The sequence below is a fragment of the Cetorhinus maximus genome, chromosome 5, assembly GCF_964194155.1.
Source record: "Cetorhinus maximus chromosome 5, sCetMax3.hap1.1, whole genome shotgun sequence".
NCBI lineage: Eukaryota > Metazoa > Chordata > Chondrichthyes > Lamniformes > Cetorhinidae > Cetorhinus > Cetorhinus maximus.
In genome coordinates, this window is record NC_135883.1 from 111432284 (window position 1) to 111451028 (window position 18745).

An 18745-nucleotide genomic window follows, 5' to 3' on the forward strand; every position below is an offset into this window, starting at 1 on the left:
GTGGATACTCTTTCGAGTTAGCAACAGTCACAGATTGCAACTCTTTTGAGTACAATCACAGTTCTTGGTTTCCGGGAGTGGGACATGAACCCACAACCCTCTGATTCAAAGGCGAGGGTGCTATGAACTGAGCCACAGCTGACACCTCCTTCAGGTGGTGGATGGGGTGCACATCAAGACAAGTATATTATTACATATACATGAAATAAATAAAAGCAAATTACTGCAGGTGCTGGAAATTTGAAATAAAAAAAAACAAAGCTAAGCATGACTCAGCATCTGTGGGGACAGATTTAACCTATCAGCTCACTGTGAACTTTCATCAATCTGCAGTTGTCTCCTACCCCTTCAGTTCCACAGGAACCTGGAGCAGGTTTTTCTCGTCTGCAGCTTGGGTGCAGAGATGACCCGAGAATGCGAACTCTGTTGATCTCTACACGCGGCCTGATGTGCCGAGTATTTTGAGCGTTTCCTGGTGAAGTGTGCACGATATACCTGGCTAGAGTTTCCAACTGCCCAAATCTTGCGGCATTGTTCAAATTTACCAATGCCCGTGGGACGGTTTGGCTTTGACGGTTGATTGATTGATTAATTGGTGCTTCCCTGAGCAAGGATTCAGCCTGGTTCGGATTGGAACAGCTCTTATCTCACTTCCCAATTTGGAGTGAAGGGAGCTGGCGCTCAGGGGCAGTGCTCGCGCGTTGTTCCTTGGCTGCCCCGGCGGTGGGAATTGACCCCGCTTCAACTTTCTTGCGCTAGTTTCATTTCGTTTTTCTCCTCGGTCTCAGAATCTTAAAATGGCATCAGCAAAGCAGCAGCTGGCCGACTGGCAACTTCAGGACATCGAGGGGAGCTCCAAAACTTCCGTCTGCCCCAGGCGGAGGGGCGCTGATATTCTCAGGGACCCGCACTTCAACAAGGTACACAACAACAAATAACATTAATGCAGAGGTCAGCATCGCGCTAATGGGCGGAGAGGCCGCGGGCTGACCAGGGGTGAACAGGGCAGGGCGGCCCGGGGACGGAGTGAGCTGACCAGGGGTGGACAGGCACCTTGTAGCGGCCTGGGGGATGGACTGAGCTAACCAGTGGTGGACAGGGGGCGGAGTGAGCTGACCAAGGGTGGACAGGGTGCCTGGGGATGGAGTGAGCTGACCAGGGGTGGACAGGCATCTTGCAGGGGCCAGGGGGCGGAGTGAGCTGACCAAGGGTGGACAGGGTGCCTGGGGACGGAGTGAGCTGACCAGGGGTGGACAGGCACCTTGCAGCGGCCTGGGGATGGAGTGAGCTGACCAGGGGTGGACAGGGAGCCCGGGGATGGAGTGAGCTGACCAGGGGTGGACAGGGAGCCCGGGGATGGAGTGAACTGACCAGGGGTGGACAGGCACCTTGCAGCAGCCTGGGGATGGAGTGAGCTGACCAGGGGTGGACAGGAGGCCTGGGGGATGGAGTGAGCTGACCAGGGGTGGACAGGGGGCCTGGGGATGGAGTGAGCTGACCAGGGGTGGACAGGCACCTTGCAGCGGCATTGCCTGTCTGAGGGGTGGGGGTTGTCCACTGGATGCATTTCACTTGTTTTGTGAGTTGACATGATTTTGTTTTAATAACTCAAGTTTGCCAGAAGGGAGTCAGTTTGACTGCTTTAGCAAGGTGAATTCTTCACTGAAAGTGTTATGGGAGCTGGATTTTGTGAGCAGCGGCTGGCCTGGGATTGATGACCCCCTTCCTTAGGATCCATAAGCACTCCCTACCCGAGGTCAGATGTGGGTAGAGGGTGTGACTGCACAGCCTGGGATATTGGAAACATTTCAGTTAGGAGTGACCAGACTGCAATCTCATTTTAAATTCAAGGAGATATGGATGTAATCATTTCAAACATTAGAGCAGGTTTCATTTTTGCAATGGGAGAACATCAGTTGATGTTGGTTGTGAGGCTGCAGTGTGATCTGCCACAAGACGTTGCACATGTGCTTTATATTTGTGGAGTTCTGTGATCCATGTGGCTTATTTTAATGTTGAGCGGGTACTTAAATCTTCTGACGTTGTGAAATTTAGCTGTGCAAAATGACAGATCTGTTGGGCGCCTTTCTAAATGTAACAGGATGAGGGTTTAATGCCCACTTGAGGTGTGGCACTTTCCGAAGTTATACCACCACTGTGCAACTGCAAACTGCTTTGTATGGATGTGAAAATCATAGTAACTAATTTGCGCCACCCCATGTAGGCCATTATTTGGAATGTTATACCATCATTGACTAGTAATCATACTTTTCATATGTATTATACTTTAATCTTGGGGCAGATCTATTCTGCTCTTTATGAAGTTAAAACAGTGCCTGTCTCGTGGGTTGGTAGGGGGTGCCACTCTGGTGTGAATGGAATTTTGCCAAGTTAGAGATGCTGTTGAAAATCCATGTGCTGAAGGCATTTTCATGTTTTCATTACTTTGTTTTTAAAAAGCTGGTTACTTCTGCTTGTTCTTTTTTGCAAATTAGCGGTTTACAAAACATGAAAGTGCATCATAACTTTCCTTTTAACTTGCTGTCTTTATCTATTATAGAAAGGTAAGTTTTTTTTTAAATTCTGCTCACCAGTGTTGAAATCCACCCTGTTAAGATCAGGTGAGGAGTGACAGCAACAGTTTTTTTAAAGAGGCATGCTAATTCAGTGAGTGTTTAACTGTTTGTGTGCTGTGACTACACAGACAGGTTTCTTTGGGATTTTTAAAAGAAAAGTTTAGCATTTATTGTGCTTAACCCAATCTAAAAATAATTAAAAACACTCATACTTTCACATGTTCTCACACTCACGCAAATAGGTTAGCGTGGGAGGATAGATTAAGCATTTTAAAGTCCAGTAAAGTTAAAGGGGTATATGGTTTGAGAAAGTTGGTGACGTGACTGGCTTCAGGCTAAACTTGGTCCTTCTAGGTCTGTGTTGAGGTGGATTAAAGATGTAGACGGATGACTTAACTCCTTCTGAAGATAACAGTTGCGAGGTTAAGTTCTTTTAAAGTCTTTATCTGAGGCAGATGGAGAGCCAAAAACAGTAAACAGCGTTCAAAACTTGCAAGTTAGAAAGAGAGAGGAAACCCACTCAGCCTTGTTCCTTTAGCGTCTCCATTGCTTGTCCTGTTCTGCATGGGTTAAAAAAAACAGTTGCTTAACTACACAAAGGGTCACTGGTTTGTCCCTCTCTTGTGACCCTGTCTCTCCAACTGCCCAGTCACCCAAATACATTCATGGCTAGTGTATTCCAGTTCTAACTTATTAGATCTTGTATGGGAATTCCTCTCTTAGCCAGGGTCCCAATGGACATAAATCACTTGGACACTAGTTTGTCTGCACCCAGTCAAGTTGCCAGGTGATTATCTGGATGCTTTGTTAATGGAATGGGAGATGACCCCCATTCATACTCCTTAAAATGCAATTGTTCCTGGTGAGGCTTTGCAGATGGTTCCACTTAATGGCTTGGAATATAGAAGGTACAGGATGCAAATGTGCAGCCATTTGTGATTTCAAGCCCTTGGAATGTGGCTTTAGTCTTTTTTTAACAAGTCAGTTAAGGGTTTCCAGCCAGTAAAATCATAGCCATTTTTCATAAAACATGGTTTCACAACACCTCCCCTCTCCCTCATTAGTAGTGTGCCTTGTTTATGTTATGTTTTCTGGTATTTATTCTGTTTGGGGTCAAATCCTTCTGTGCCATATCTTCCAGTCCCATGAACCTTTATGAACTTTGTGTTCCTACAGTTCTGGTCTCTTGTGCACTCCTCACTCCCCTCTTCCTATCAATGGTGGCTGTGCCTTCAGCTGCTTAGGCCTATAATTCTTAAGTTCTCCTCGTAAATCTCTTTCTTCCTTAAAACCTATACTTTTTTTTTGATCGAGTTTTTGGTTATCTGCACTAATGTCTCTTTTGGCTCAGTGTCAATTTTTGTCTAACTCTACTCCTGTGTAGTACCTTTAGGACAGGTCACTATATTTGAAGCACCATATGAATGCAAATTGTTGTTGGTTGAGATTAGTAAACTAGGACATACCTATTTTGAAATATGAAAGTTTGTAAGAATAAGTACTTCCGTGTTCATTTGAACATTATTAAAATGAACACTTGAGTATCATTCATATAGTGAAAGATTTTTGTGAAGATAAGTATGCTTAAGGTGGTAAATCTGGTCACCTTGGATATATGTTGACCTTATTAACTGTATAAATCTTGGTTATAATTAAATCATTGCTTGATGTATGGAGGCTTCAGGATATTGAGTGAATACTGCTGATGTCATCTGCAGTAAGCATGCTACCTTTGTATAAAATAACCCTCATTGGAAGCAAAGGGCAATCATTTGAACTACTAAATAAATATTCAGCATTAGGCTACTTCAGTCGCCTTGTGCTTTATCCCTTATTTTTAGAAAGTTGTCATCTGACCTGTTTATATTATAGTTAACAGATTATACAGAAATATGACTAACTTACAAAGTTCGCAACTATTAGTGTGCTACAAAACTTTTTGTTTTAATGTTTTTGTGGGTGTTTACATTGAACTTCATTCACTTCCATTGTTAGTAGCACTTTGTTCAGTTGCATCATCAGCTGACATGGATTTAAGCTTGCAAAACACTAATTGCAATAAAAGCTTTCTATTGGAGCAAGATTTAGTTGCATCTGGCAGGATGAAATTGGGCTCCTGACAGAAAAGGTTTTTGTATTGTTTTGTTTGAGTGAACTGTTAAAAGTATAGACGTGCCCTCGGGTGGAATGTCAACTCAGCCTCCTCTTTTATGACTAGAGAAATCACCCATTTTGAGAATTTTTTTCACATTTGTTGAATTTTAACTAATTTAATTTGAGATTTTTGGGTAAACCCCTAGCATCTTTCACTTTATTTGTTCTAAAGTTCAGATGGTGGTTATTGAAATTATTTGCAAGCATTAGGCAGATTTGCCAAGATAAACAAATACAGAGATAGTGGGAAAATGTGTTTGCAATGAAGCAAATGTAATTTGGCTTATTTTAAATTTTGGGCATTTAAGCTGATTTTTGGAACTGGCTCTTTTAAATGAGGTAAGTTGCATTGTGTATAGGATACCTGAGATCACCTGAAGGTGGTAATAAACTGAGCTGTTCTCTGTGTGCACCCCACTTAAAATATGGTCTACATCTATAACCAGCGAATACAGGCTGTACTAGACTTAAGAATGAGCCGACATAGTCAGGAGATGTGATCTGACAGCAGCAAACTGGTCAAAACTTTTATCTGGTAAACTACAGATGAACAATGGGAGGTGTTCAACAAAGAATTTAGTTCAATACAGGACCAGCACTTGACCCTGAGGCTGTGGCTCTGGACTGCTTTTCAAATGGATTACTTATCTAAATATAATATAAAAGCAAAAAGCTGTGGACGCTGGAAATCCAAAACAAAAATACCTGGAAAAACTCAGGTCTGACAGCAACTGTGGAGAGGAATACAGTTATCTAATTATAATGCAGTGAACTCCTTGCACATTTGCATTTCTGAATGTAAACTTAAGTGTCCTATGAAAAGGACTTGCAAATTTTGTCAGGCTGTCAGATAGACTGAATATTGTGAAAATTTATCCTTTGCATTCAGATGGGTCTTTTTATGTAGCAATTCACGCCTCATTTGGACCCAACTTTTTTCTTTACTGTTTCTATTACCACTTTCTTTGGCTTTTGCATCATGGAATTTTTTTATATTAATCTCCCCTGGCCTCCATTCCTATCAGACTTTCTCCTTTGTTCTTCCTGCCCTGCTGCCTCTCCCATCTCCCCCACCAATCTCCACTTGCTTAAAAACTTACATTTCTCTCTTCAGTTCCAATGAAAGGTCATCGCCCTGAAACATTAACTCTTGTTTCACTCCACAGATGCTGCTTGACCTGCTGAGTCTTTCCAGCTTTTTTTTGATCAGACAGTATCATGAAAACTTTTATTGCCCCTTCAGCTGAAAGGCAACTTTGCAGGTTCAGTTGCATGCCTATTCACTGCATGTCACCTCCCTGATCACCTTGATGGAGATTAGGCTTGGTGGCTTGAGCACTGACACTGTGCGGTCTCCTCTACATTGGAGAGACCAAACGTAAACTGGGCGACCGCTTTGCAGAACACCTGCGGTCTGTCCGCAAGAAAGACCCAAACCTCCCTGTCACTTGCCATTTTAACACTCCACCCTGCTCTCTTGCCCACATGTCTGTCCTTGGCTTGCTGCATTGTTCCAGTGAAGCCCAACGCAAACTGGAGGAACAGCACCTCATCTCCCGACTAGGCACTTAACAGCCTTCCGGACTGAATATTGAATTCAACAACTTTAGATCTTGAACTCCCTCCTCCATCCCCACCCCCTTTCCGTTTCTTCCCCCTCCCTTTTGTTTTTTCCAATAATTTATATAGATTTTTCTTTTCCCACCTATTTCCATTATTTTAAAATCTATACCTGTAATGCCCTGTCAGTCTTTCCACCCCACCCCCACTAGAGCTGTACCTTGAGTGTCCTTCCATCCATTCTTAATTAGCACATTCTCTTAGATAATATCACCACCTTTAACATGTCTTTGTTCTTTTGTCTGTGACATCTTTTGATTATCTGCTCCTAACACTGCTTGCTTGTCCCTACTACTACCACCACCACCCCCCCCAACTTCTCTCCCCCCACCCCACTCCAACCCACCCCCCCCCACCTTAAACCAGCTTATATTTCACCCCTCTCCTAACTTTACTCCGTTCTGCTGAATGGTCATGAGGACTCGAAACATCAACTCTTTTCTTCTCCGCTGATGCTGCCAGACCTGCTGAGTTTTTCCAGGTAATTCTGTTTTTGTTTTGGATTTCCAGCATCTGCAGTAGTCTTTTGTTCTTATCACTGTGCAACTTATGTTTGTTTTCCCCCCCTGCTCTGTTTATTGGACTGTCTGCACTAAAATACAATATTGCTGATAGACTGTCTGCAGTGTGGCATTTCTGTATCAGGACACTGCTTGTAAGTGAGATAGCCAACAGCATGTGCCTGACCTGTGCCATTGCAGCACTTGTTGCATTTGCATTATTTTGAGGACTTCTTGGAAAGCCTGTCTGGAACCACAAAGGTCACTGGGCTCTATTATTGATTTAAGCTCATGGAAAGCCATGTTATGCAGGTTGACTGATGACCCAAATGTGGATGGAGATGTATATGGAGGAATGTGGTGGAGATGGATGCAGAAAATTGCAAAGATCTCAAACAAGATTAAATAAGTGGGAAAATCTATGGCAAATGAATTTCAATGCTGATGAGTGTGAGGCCATTTGTTTTCTATCTAAGAAATAGAAAATGGTAAATTTAGGAATAGGAGGCCCAAAGAGATTGTATGGTTCATATACACAGATCACTAAAATGTAGTGGTCAAGTACAAAGATATCAAAAACTAATGAAATTCTAGTCCTCTGGATATGGAAGCAAGGATGTTTTGCTACAGCTAGACTCAGCTCTGGTTATAATACATTTGGAGTACTGTTTACAATCTGGTCGCCACACCTTAGGATATATTTTTCTTGGGGAAAAAGTGCAGTGGAGCTTTGTCAGTGTTACCAGGGTTCCAGATGTTAAATTATGAAGAGAGATTATATGGAGGCTTATTCCCTGGAATATAGAAAGTTATAGGGCAATTATGATTTTGAGAAAGTAATAGGGTAGATGGAAAATTTTTCTGCTTGTGTAGCACAAGGGGCTATAACCTTAAAGTCAAACCCAGGTTATTCATGAAATAGGTTGGGAAAGACTTCGCGTAAAGGGTCATAAAATTGTGGAAAACACTCTCCAAGTAATAAAATGGTAGGTAGCTCAATTAATTTAAATGAGATGGGTAGACTTTTGCCACCCAAAGGAATGAGGGGTATAGAACCAAGGTGAGTAGATGGCACGAGGTCACAGATTAGCCATGATTTTGTTGAATGATGGAACAGGCACAAAGGGCTGAAATGCCTACTCCTTTTTCTATCTTTTTGCTGGGAAATGAATCTCAATCAACTACAATGAAAACAGAAAATGCTGGAAACACTCAACAGGTCCAGCAGCATCTGTGGAGGAAAACAGTTAATGTTTCAAATTGATGATCTTGCTTCAAATTGATGACCTTTCATCAACTCTGTTATCTCTGATTTCCAGCATCTGCAGTACTTTGCTTTTGACCCAGTGACTGTAGGAATGGTGATTATAGTCCCAAGTCAGGCTGGTGTGTGGCTTAGAGAGGCACTTGCAGGTGGTAATGTTCCCATGCATCTGCTGCCCTTGTCCTTAGAGATGGTAGAAGTCACAGGTTTGGAAGGGGCTAGTGAAGGAGCCTGGGTGAGTTGCTGCAGTGCATCTTGTATATGGTACACACTGCTGTCACTGTGTTGGTTTTAAGGTGGTGGATGGGGTACCAATCAAGTGAGCGGTTTTATCCTGGATGGTGTCCAGCTTCTTGTGTTGTGCAGCTCCAACTCATCCAGGCAAGTGGAGAATATTCCATCACACTCCTGAGTTGTGTCTTGTAGATGGTGGACAGGCTTTGGGGTGTCAGGAGGTGAGTTAGTTGCTGTAGGATACTTAGCCTCTGACCTGCTCTTGTAGCCACGGTATTTGTGGCTAGTCCAGTTCTGTTTCTGGTCAATGGTAATCCATGGGATGTTGATAGTGGCAACTTCAGCCATGGTAATGCCATTGAATGTCCAGGCATGATGGTTGGATTCTCTCTTAGAGATGCTCATTGCCTGGCAGTTGTGTGGCATGAATGTTACTTGCCACTTGTCAGCCCAAGCCTGGATATTGTCCAGGTCTTGCTGCATGTGGGCACAGACTGCTTCAGTATCTGAGGAGTCTTGGGCATAGGACACAACCCTGAGGAACTCCTGCAGTGATGTCACGGGACTGAGATGATTGACCTCCAACAACCACAACCATCTTCCTTTGTGCTAGGTATGATTCCAACCAGTCAAGATCTTTTTCTCTCTGATTCCCATTAACTTCACTTTTTTTTGCTAGGGCTGCTTCATGCCACGGTGGCCATGCTGCCTGAATGTCAAGGGCAGTCACTCTCATCTGTCATGAGATATTAATGTCTATAATGTTGGAAATTATTTTTAAAATGGAGGTGTAGTGGGGTCTCTGTCTATGTTTGACTGTGTCTTTAATTGGATTAAAGCCAGTTAGTCTGAGTGCTTTGATGTACAGTAATTTGAGATGTTAATTGAGTATACAGTAAGGAAGCTAAAAGGTAAAGTGTACATTTGCATCTGTGAAATAAAGCATTCAAGAGTGGGAATAAAATATTGCACCTAGCTGGGAGACACCAAGCAATGTGTTTATATTACTAATTAAATTAGTGGGATGAAAATGTTGTTGTTAGAAGATGTGAAGTTAAAAGCCTAGTGATATGATGGAATAGTGATACGATGGAAAATTTACATTCAGAGGGGAAGCTGGGTATAAAGAGGGAAAGGAGATTGTGTGTAAGGTAGAGGCATTTAAGATCTAACCAGGCTGTAAGCCTCCAACTGTCTGCAAATTGCAAGGAACCTCATTTTGAATTGGTAAGGTCAAATGTGCTTTGCCGTGTCTGTTTAAAGTATGGGTTCCTGTTGCCTTATAGAGATTTACCTGGGGGTGATTAATTTGGGGATTTGTTTTTTTTTAAAAAAGGTAGTAATTTGTAGACATGTTTAATCTGTTGTAAATTAATGTTTAATTTAGTTTTATATTAAATCTCTTGAGGCTCCTTAGTCTTATTCCTGAATTCAGAGCTGCATCTCAAATATATCAATTGAAAATATAGGCTCTGACAGTTGTTTCAAGTTTCCCTCTGGGATTTAAACAACTCAGCCTTTACCAACTACTGTCTCATAACACCTTGTCTCTGGAGTTCAGCTCTTTTGTCTGTGTTTGGACCAAGGCTCTAATGAGGTCAAAATCTGAGTGATCTTGGCAGTGTCAGTAAGCAAGTTATTGCTGAGTAAGTGCTGCTTGCTAGCACTGCTGACGAAGCTTTCCATTGCTTTGCTGATGATCAAGATTAGGCTGAAGGGGCAGTAATTGGCCAGGTTGGATTTGTCCTTTTTTGCATGCAGGACTGCTGGGCAGTTTTCTACATAGCTGGGTAGATGCCAGCGTTCTAGCTGTGCTGGAACAGCTTGGCTAGAGTGTGGCTTGTTCTGGAGCACAAGTCTTCAGTCCTATTGCTGGAATATTGTCAGGGCCCATAGTCTTTGCATGTACAGTGCTTTCAATCATTTCTTTATCATGTGGAGTGAATTGAATTGGCTGAAGAATGGCATCTGTACGGTGGGGACCATGGGAGGAGGCCAAGATGGATCACCCACTCTGTACTTCTGCCTAAAGATGGCTGCAAATGCTTCAGCCTTTTGCACTGCTGTGCTGGGCTCCCCCATCGAGGATGTGGATATTTGTGGAGCCTCCACCCCCAGTCAGTAGTTTAATTGTCCACCACCATTCACAACTGGATGTGGCAGGACTGCAGAGCTTAGATCTGATCTGTTGGTTGTGGGATCACTTAGTTTTGTCTAATACATGCTACTTCCACTGTTTAGATGCAAGTAGTCCTGTGTTATCGCTTCACTAGGTTGACACTTCATTTTTAGGTTTGCCTGGTGCATTTCCTGGCATGTCCTCCTGCACTCTTCATTAAACCAGGGGTGATCCCCTGGCTTGGTGGTAATGGTAGGGTGAGGGATATGCAGGGCCATGAGGTTACAGATCATGTTTTATACAATTCTGCTGCTGATGATGGCCCACAGTGCTTCATGGATGCCTAGTCTTGAGTTGCTAGATCTGTTTAAAATCTATCCCACTTAGCACAGAGCTAGTGCCACACCACATGCTGGATGGGTATCTGCAGTGTGAAGATGGAATTTTGTCTCCACAAGGACTGTGGTGGTCACTTTACAAATGCTGTCATGGACAGATGCATCAGCGACAGGTAGATTTGGTGAGAATGAGGTTAAGTACATTTCCCCTGGTTGGTTTCTTCACCACCTTCCAGTTTAGCAGCCAAGTCCTTTAGGGATCATTCAGTAGTGTTGCTACCGAACCACTTTTGGTGATGAATTTTGAAGTCCCCCACCCAGTGTACATTCTGCACCCTTGCCTTCCTAGGTGCTTCCTCCAAGTCTGTTTAACATGGAGTATTGATTCATCAGCCGAGGGGGGTGGTAGGTGGTTTCCTTGCCCATGAATCACCTGATGCCATGAACTTTCATGGGGTCCATAATCAATGTTGAGGACTCCTGGGGCAAATCCCTCCTGACTGTATACTACTGTAATGGCAGATTTCCTTCCTAAAGGATATTAGTGAGCTAGATGGGTTTTTACAAACAACCGACTATGCTTTCATGGTCACCATTAGACTAGCTTTTAATTCCAGATTTATTAATTTCAATTCTGCTGGCTGCATGGTGGGGTTTGAGCCCATGTCTCCAGAGCATTAGCCTGGGTCACTGGATCGATTTGAGATATGTTTCTGGCCAAGTTGAAGCCTCGTGTTGCGACTGCTTTCTGCTCATGCAACATGCTGTAGCACAAAGGAAGATGGTTGTGGTTGTTGGAGGTCAGTCAGCCTCCAGGGCATCACTGCAGGAGTCCCTCAGGGTAGTGTCCTTGGCCGAACCATCTCCAGCTGCTTTATCAATGACCTTCCTTCCATCATAAGGTCAGAAGTGGGGATGTTCGCTGATGATTGCACAATGTTCAGCACCATTCACAACTCCTCAGATACTGAAGTGGTCCATGTCCAAATGCAGCAAGACCTGGATAATATCCAGACTTGGGCTGACAAGTGGCAAGTAACATTCGTGTCAGGCAATGATCATTTCCAACAAGAGAATCCAACCATTGCCCCTTGATGTTCAATTGCATTACCATCACTGAATCCCCCACTATCAACACCCTGGGGGTTACCATTGACCAGAAATTGAACTGGACAAACTGTATAAATACAGGGCTATATGTGGCTACAAGAGCAGGTCAGAGGCTAGAAATCCTGCAGCAAGTAACTCACCTGACTCCCCAAACCGTCTACAAGGCTCAAGTCAGGAGTGTGATGGAATACTCACCACTGATTGGATGATTGCAGCCCCCACAACACTAGAAGCTTGACATCGCCCATGACACAGCAGCCCACTTGATTGGCACCATATCCACAAACATTCACTCCCTCCATCACTGACACACAGTAGCAGTAGTATGTACCATCTACAAGATGCACTGCAGGAATTCACCAAGACTCCTTAAACATCACCTTCCAAACTCATGACCACTACCATTTTAGAAGGACAAGGGCAGCAGATAGATGGGAACACCACCACCTGGAAGTTCCCCTCAAAATCACTCACCATCCTGACTTGGAAATATATCACCGTTCCTTCACTGTCGCTGTGTCAAAATCCTGGAGCTCCCTTCCTAACAGCACTGTGTACCTCCACCACATGGATTGTAGCCATTCAAGAAGGTAGCTCACCACCACCTTCTCAAGGGCAGCTAGGGATGGGTAATAAATGCTGGCCCAGCCAGCGAAGCCCACATCTCATGAATGAATTTTTAAAAAAAAAAACTAATTTTAAGTGAATTTGCCCAGATAGTCATACATATGTGGTGTGATGCATTAAAGCAAAGATGGCAATGATGGATTCTACCGTCATTTTGACAGGTGAGCGTTTGACAACGTCCAGTTGTTCACTATCTGTTTTGGTGTCATCTCACATGTGATCTTAAAGCAAATCTTGATTTGCAGATATTACATGTGGGGTGACTGTTAGAGGGTTGGGTGAAGGCATTGGCTTTGTGGCATGCTCGCTTATTCTCTAGCGACTTGACTCTCTTCAAATGCAGAGATTGCTTGATGATGGATCCAAAAATGGAGAAGCCTGTCTCAATTTTTTCCCATGTAGTTGGGTCTAATTTACAGGCTCTGAGATTGGATTTCAGAATGTCTTGAGTGACTTAAATTTGGGACGTCCTATAGCGCGGGATCCCATGCTCAGCTCACTTAGCCTTTGGTATGTGGAAATCCTCCATGCAAACCACATGGCTGGCCCAGCCAAACTGAGCTGTGATGAGCGTACACTTCATACCAGGTATGCAGCACCTTGCAAGAATTTTGTTAGGAATTTTTGTCCTGCTACTTGATGTAGATAAATCTTAAGCAGCGAAGGTGGAATACATCTTGTTGCATTGTGACACTGGTAGATTATCCATTCGTCGTAGCCAAAGAGAAATTATGTGAAAATTATTGGTAGAATTTGATCTTTGTTTTGAGACAAACTCCATGCTCCCTCCAAAGCCTATTTGTGAGCCTGCTGAATGTTGAGGTCACTTTTTTACCAGGCGATGGGTGATTTCATCATCCAGTGTGATGTTCTTGAAGTGGATACTCCCAAGATAGCAGAAGTCCTGAACTGAGTCAGAATGTAGTATTCATTATGACTTTGAGGTCTTGGAGTTTGTGACCAGGGCAGGCAGTCAGAAATAAAATCTATCTTTTTTAAGACTTGTTCTGAGGCTTGGGCAAAGTGGTCAACAGACAGCTGAATATCTTCTGGGTGTGTGTGCTATGAGAGCACAATTGCCAGTAGATAAGAATTCACTTAGTAGCTGTTCTAGCCTTGGTGTAAGCCATGCGCCTTTGCAGATTGAAGAGGTTGCCATCTATCCTGAAGTGTGTACACACCCATCTGGAGATCTTTGAGTGCATCCAAGAGCATGGCTGAAAAGTAGATGGCAAATGCAGCTGTAGCCTTGCTTGATACCATTGATGGGAAAAGCATCACATAATGTAGCATTCTGCATCTCTCAGGCCATCATGCTGTCACAAAATGAGTAGATGACCCTGACCATCTTTTTCAGGGCATCCGTATTTGTACAGCACCTTCCACAGGCCTTCGATGTTTATGTCGAAGACGTTCATCTGGTCAACAAGCACCATGTGTAGAGGACCTTTTTCCTATCGTGGGACTGTTGAATTTGATGTGACACATCATGTTGACTGTTCCTTGTACAGCACAAAAGTTGGAATGTGGTTCTTGGTATACACATAGGATGGAATTGTCCCAGAATTGCACTGTATGATGGCGGGCATGAAAAACAGCATTTTACCAGCTGGCTGCAATGGCGGGTTTTCATGCTATATTGTCTACTTTCTGCCTTTGTTAATTATGCAGCCACAGGAAACACACCATCTCGCTGGTGGGCAGCCTCTGAACCACCTGCCATGCCGTTACCTTGCTGTTTCCTCATTCCAGGTGCCATATTTTAACTGCAACTGTGCATACAGTTCTCAATGCTTAAAGCCCAGGACTGCTCCAGTGAAGACATGGCCCTGAAAGCAAAGAAAAGTTCAGTGACACATCACTGGAATGCCTCTTGGAGGCCTGCTGTGATGTTCTCAGCCCTCGCTTTGGCTGCAGGAGGTCCAGTAATCTCACCACTCCAGCTTGGGAGGTGGTGGTCAGTGCCAACGCTGCACAGAAGAGGTTGGCCATCCAGTGTAGAAAGAGGATGAATGATCTCATCTGTGCTACCAGGGTAAGGCAGCCACCTCATCACTCAATTCACACAAGCCCATCACACATTCACTGGCATCTCTCACTGCCAGCTCAAGGGACATCATCACTCTCTTCTCTCACACACGGTCATATCTCTATCTCGCCTCATCTCCTCTGGAGACTCTCCTGAGCCCTCACCATTCTGAGGCCACTTGCACAGATCAACTTGTGCTCCCCACACACCCCCTTAGATACCCCACTTCCCCAGTACTGCCTCTTCTCTTGCCTGAAGCCACTTCTCCCCCTTCTCCAAGCAAGCCCTTGCCCTGCAGCCACTGAAGCCACATCTTACAGCTGGTCTGGTAAGTAGAGATCTGCCCGTGAGCCCCCTTAAAAGTGATGTGGTGCTGACGAGTATTGCCCAAAGCGAAGTAGGCAAACAAACCTCAAAGTGCCGAATGAAGTGCAGTTCACCAGGTGCACGTCGCTTATATACAGTTGTGAAATATGTCAGTGTGATTGCATGTCAACGTGCCTGATGATCCAGCGCGAGAGGATGCTTCCAGTGAGTGGTGCTTATAATGAGATGCTAAAGTATTGAAATTAGCTTTCTGTTATGTGGAGGTGGGAAATGCAGCCTGCCATTGATGGGTGGTGTGAACAATTGCAAACTGGTTTTTCCAAGATGTGAAACTGATTTTTGGCCACCTTATTGTCTGTTAACCCTGCCAAACACCCCATGCCAGCAGGAGCAGGAAATTCTGCCCAGGGTATGTAAGATGGGTGACAACAACCCTTACAAGAATTTTTCCTGCAAATACTTCATATAGGACATATGATGCACCAGAACAAAGTTGGATTATCTTAGAATGCTTTCCTTCTGTGCTATTAATGTTTGGCCTATCACGTCCCTTCAGTGTTCTGCAACAGCTAGTCCTACGTAACAGCTCCAGCCCTGTTTGCCATCTACTTTTCAGCCATGCTTTTGGATTCACTCAAAAGATCTTGAGATAGGTGTACACATTCTGTTCAGGACTGCTTGGCTAGTCCCACTCCCCTGTTCTCTTCCCTTTCCATGATCCTGTAAATCTATTGTCAAGTGCTTATCTAATTCCATTTTTCCAAGTCACGATTTGAACCTACCTCAACCAGCTTTTATGAGCAGTACATTCAACTACTTGATGTTTTTTTTTAAATTAAGTTTTCTCATGTTGCCTTTGGCTTTTTTTGCCATTCACCTTTAAATTTGTGTCCTCTGGTTCATGACCCCTCTGCCATAGGGAACATTTATACCTACCCTCAGCTCCTCTTGGTTTTGAATACCTGTTTCAATCCCAGTTTTCCCCAATCTGTCCTTGCAACTGAAGGTTCCTCATCCCTGAAATAATTCTCGTGAATCTTTCCTGCACCCTCTCTAAAGCCTTCACATCCTTCCTAAGTGTGGTCTCAGAATTGGGCACGATACTCCAGTTGAGGACATGCCAAGTTTTGTAAAGGATAATCATAAACTTCCTTCTGTACTCTATGCTGCTTTTTATAAAGCTCAGGATCCTGTATGCTTCACTAATCATTTACTTCACTAATAATCATTTTCTCATCCTACCCTGCCACCTTCAACAACTTGTGTACATAAACCCCAGGCCTCTGTGCTTGCACCACTTTAGAATTGTACCCTTTAGTTTAGAATGCCACTCCTTGTTCTCCCTACCAAAATATGTTCTTTCTCATTTCTCTGCATTAAACTTCATCTGCCACTTGCCTGCCTATTCCACCAGCCTGCCTGTTGCCTCTTGAAGTCTGTCTCTACTCTCCTTACAGTTCAAAATACTTTCTGGTTTGGTCATTGGCAAGTTTAAAATTGCCTAATCTAATCAATTTAATATAGAATAAGAAAAGCAGTGGCCCTCGAACTGATCACTGGGGAGCACGGCTGCATACCTTCTGGCAGTCCAAAAAAATCAACCATTCATCACGATTGTTTCCTGTTGCTCAGCCAACTTCTTATCCATGCTATCACCTGTCTCATATTTCATGGGCCTCAACTTTGATGGGTGGAATTTAGTATAGGCGACCCAGGTTCAGTCTACTGCTCGGAGAACCAGTGGGACACCTGATGCTATTTAAGTGCAATTGGGCACTTAAGTGGGTAGGCTGGGTCTCCTACAGAATTAAAGCCCCAGTGAGGCTGAAATCCTGCCCACCCCGCCACGCCAAAGCTACCAGGCAATCAAAGGCCAGCAGCTCTGCATTGCAGGCAGTGCTACTAGGAGCAGTGGCTGCTGCTGGAGAAAGGGAAGTAGGCAGGTGGGGCTGTTGGGAGGGGAAGGGGGGGATGGGGTTCGATCCAAGGGCAGCGGTTGACTCCCAGCACCCCCTTCCTAATGCTGGGTCCTCACTGTGTGCCTTTTGGAAGAGGGTCACCCCCACGGTGGAGGTCAATGACAAATCCAACAGGGTTTTGTAGTTTGGGGGTGGGTGTGCTTTGGGAGGTACAGGAATCCTGTGCCCGAATGGGGAAAGTCCCTGAGCCACCACTAAATCCCTGTAGGTTTGGGGCTAATGGACTTTGGGTAGCTCAGAGCCTAATTAGCAGGTGGGTGGGTTCCTCACAACCCATTCCCACAGCTGACAAAATGTGTGTCAGTTTTCCCACTGGCAGGAGTGGGCTATGTGGCATCCCATGTGATTATTCAGGCTCATTCACCACCTAGCTCAGTCTGGGAGCTCCATTAAATCCTGGCCAACAAGTCTATTATGTAGTACTTGATCAAATGCTTTTCAGTTCGTATACACCTCAATTGCATCACTCTCGTCGCCCCTCCGTGTTACCTCCTCAAAGCCAATCAAGTTTGTGCAATACAATTTCTTTCAGTTCTAACAATTCCATGCAACCTTCCCTCAGTTAGTCCATCCTCGGCCAAATGATTTTAATTTTGTCTGGATTTATGGTGTTAAAATCTTTCCAACCACTGAGATTAATTGTAAGATTTTAAATATTCCAAGGCAGAATTCTGATCACTCCCTGAATGGGTGGGGGGGATGGGGTGAGGGAGGAATGCCTTGCATTTATATAATGCCTTTTCATGACCAATGAACATGTCAAAAGGCTTTATGGCTAATGAAGTATTTTTGAAACAGTTGTTTGGTAGTACAGGACTTGAGTTTTCTTGAAGCTTTTTGTCTTGCACTCATCAGGACAATCACAAGAATACCAATGTCAGGGGAAGCAAGAACAGTTGTTGCTTCCCTTGACATTGGTATTCTTGTCTTGCACTCAGGACAATCACGAAGATTTGACAAAAATGTTTTTTTAGCAATACTCACTTTTGAAATGTAGGCAACGTAGCAACTTATTTGCACATAACAAACTTCCACAAACAACAATATGCTAATAACCAGGTGCTCTCGCTCTCGCTCTGTGATGTTGATTGAATGATAACTATTGGCCAGCACACTGCTTTTTTCCCCCGCAAACATGCCAAGGGATATTTTACATCTGCCCGAGCAGGCAGATGGGGCATTGGCTTAACATCTGATCCGAAAGACAACACCTCCTATGGTGTAGCGTTTCCTCAGTACTACACTGGGTGTGCGGGACTTGGTTTTTGTGCTCAATTCCTGGAGCAGGACTTCAGCCCAGAACTTTGTAACTCAGAGGTGACAGTGCTACCAACTGAGCCACAGCTGATGGAAAGATACAACCAAAGCTGAATAAAGTTGATCTTTATACCTACCTTCAGAATTTTTCCAGGATAGTTGATTGGCATATCCTTGCTTTCAGAGTATTCTTTTTAAAAATTTGTTCTGTAGATTTGAAGCATAATCTTAAAGCTAGCTCATTTTACAAACGAAATTAGAATTATTCCCCTCCAGTGTAGAGACTAATCACTGCTTCCTTCCTAGAAGGAAATGTTCAATTTTGCATGAAAATAATATTGATTGCTGATTGCTGTATGAAATCAGTGCTGCACTTTACTGTGATTACTGTTGGAAATTAAAATGCAAGGTGAGGCAAATCTCCCCTTTTTCGTGGTGTATAATTTTTTATCTCGTGCACAATCTTGAAATGTTAAACATCTTGAAGATTCTCAACTTAGCATGTAGAGCATGCATACATTGACTGCTGTTTTGTGTAACAGTAGGTGAAGGAATTTGAAACTTTAAGTTTAATGTCATGAAAGATCAATGCTCTTTTATGTCCCCTTTAT

At 43.8% G+C, this 18745-nt stretch overlaps 1 protein-coding gene across 1 annotated transcript in view; it reads left to right on the top strand.

The window, feature by feature from the left end:
- Window positions 1–344: 344 nt before the first annotated feature.
- me1 (malic enzyme 1, NADP(+)-dependent, cytosolic) overlaps window positions 345–18745 on the top strand; it is a 493779-nt gene continuing 475378 nt past the window's right edge. The window contains exon 1 of the mRNA XM_078542316.1: window positions 345–920. Within this exon, the coding sequence (XP_078398442.1) occupies window positions 798–920 (123 nt within the window). The 5' untranslated portion in view covers window positions 345–797. The remainder of the gene's footprint in view (window positions 921–18745) is intronic.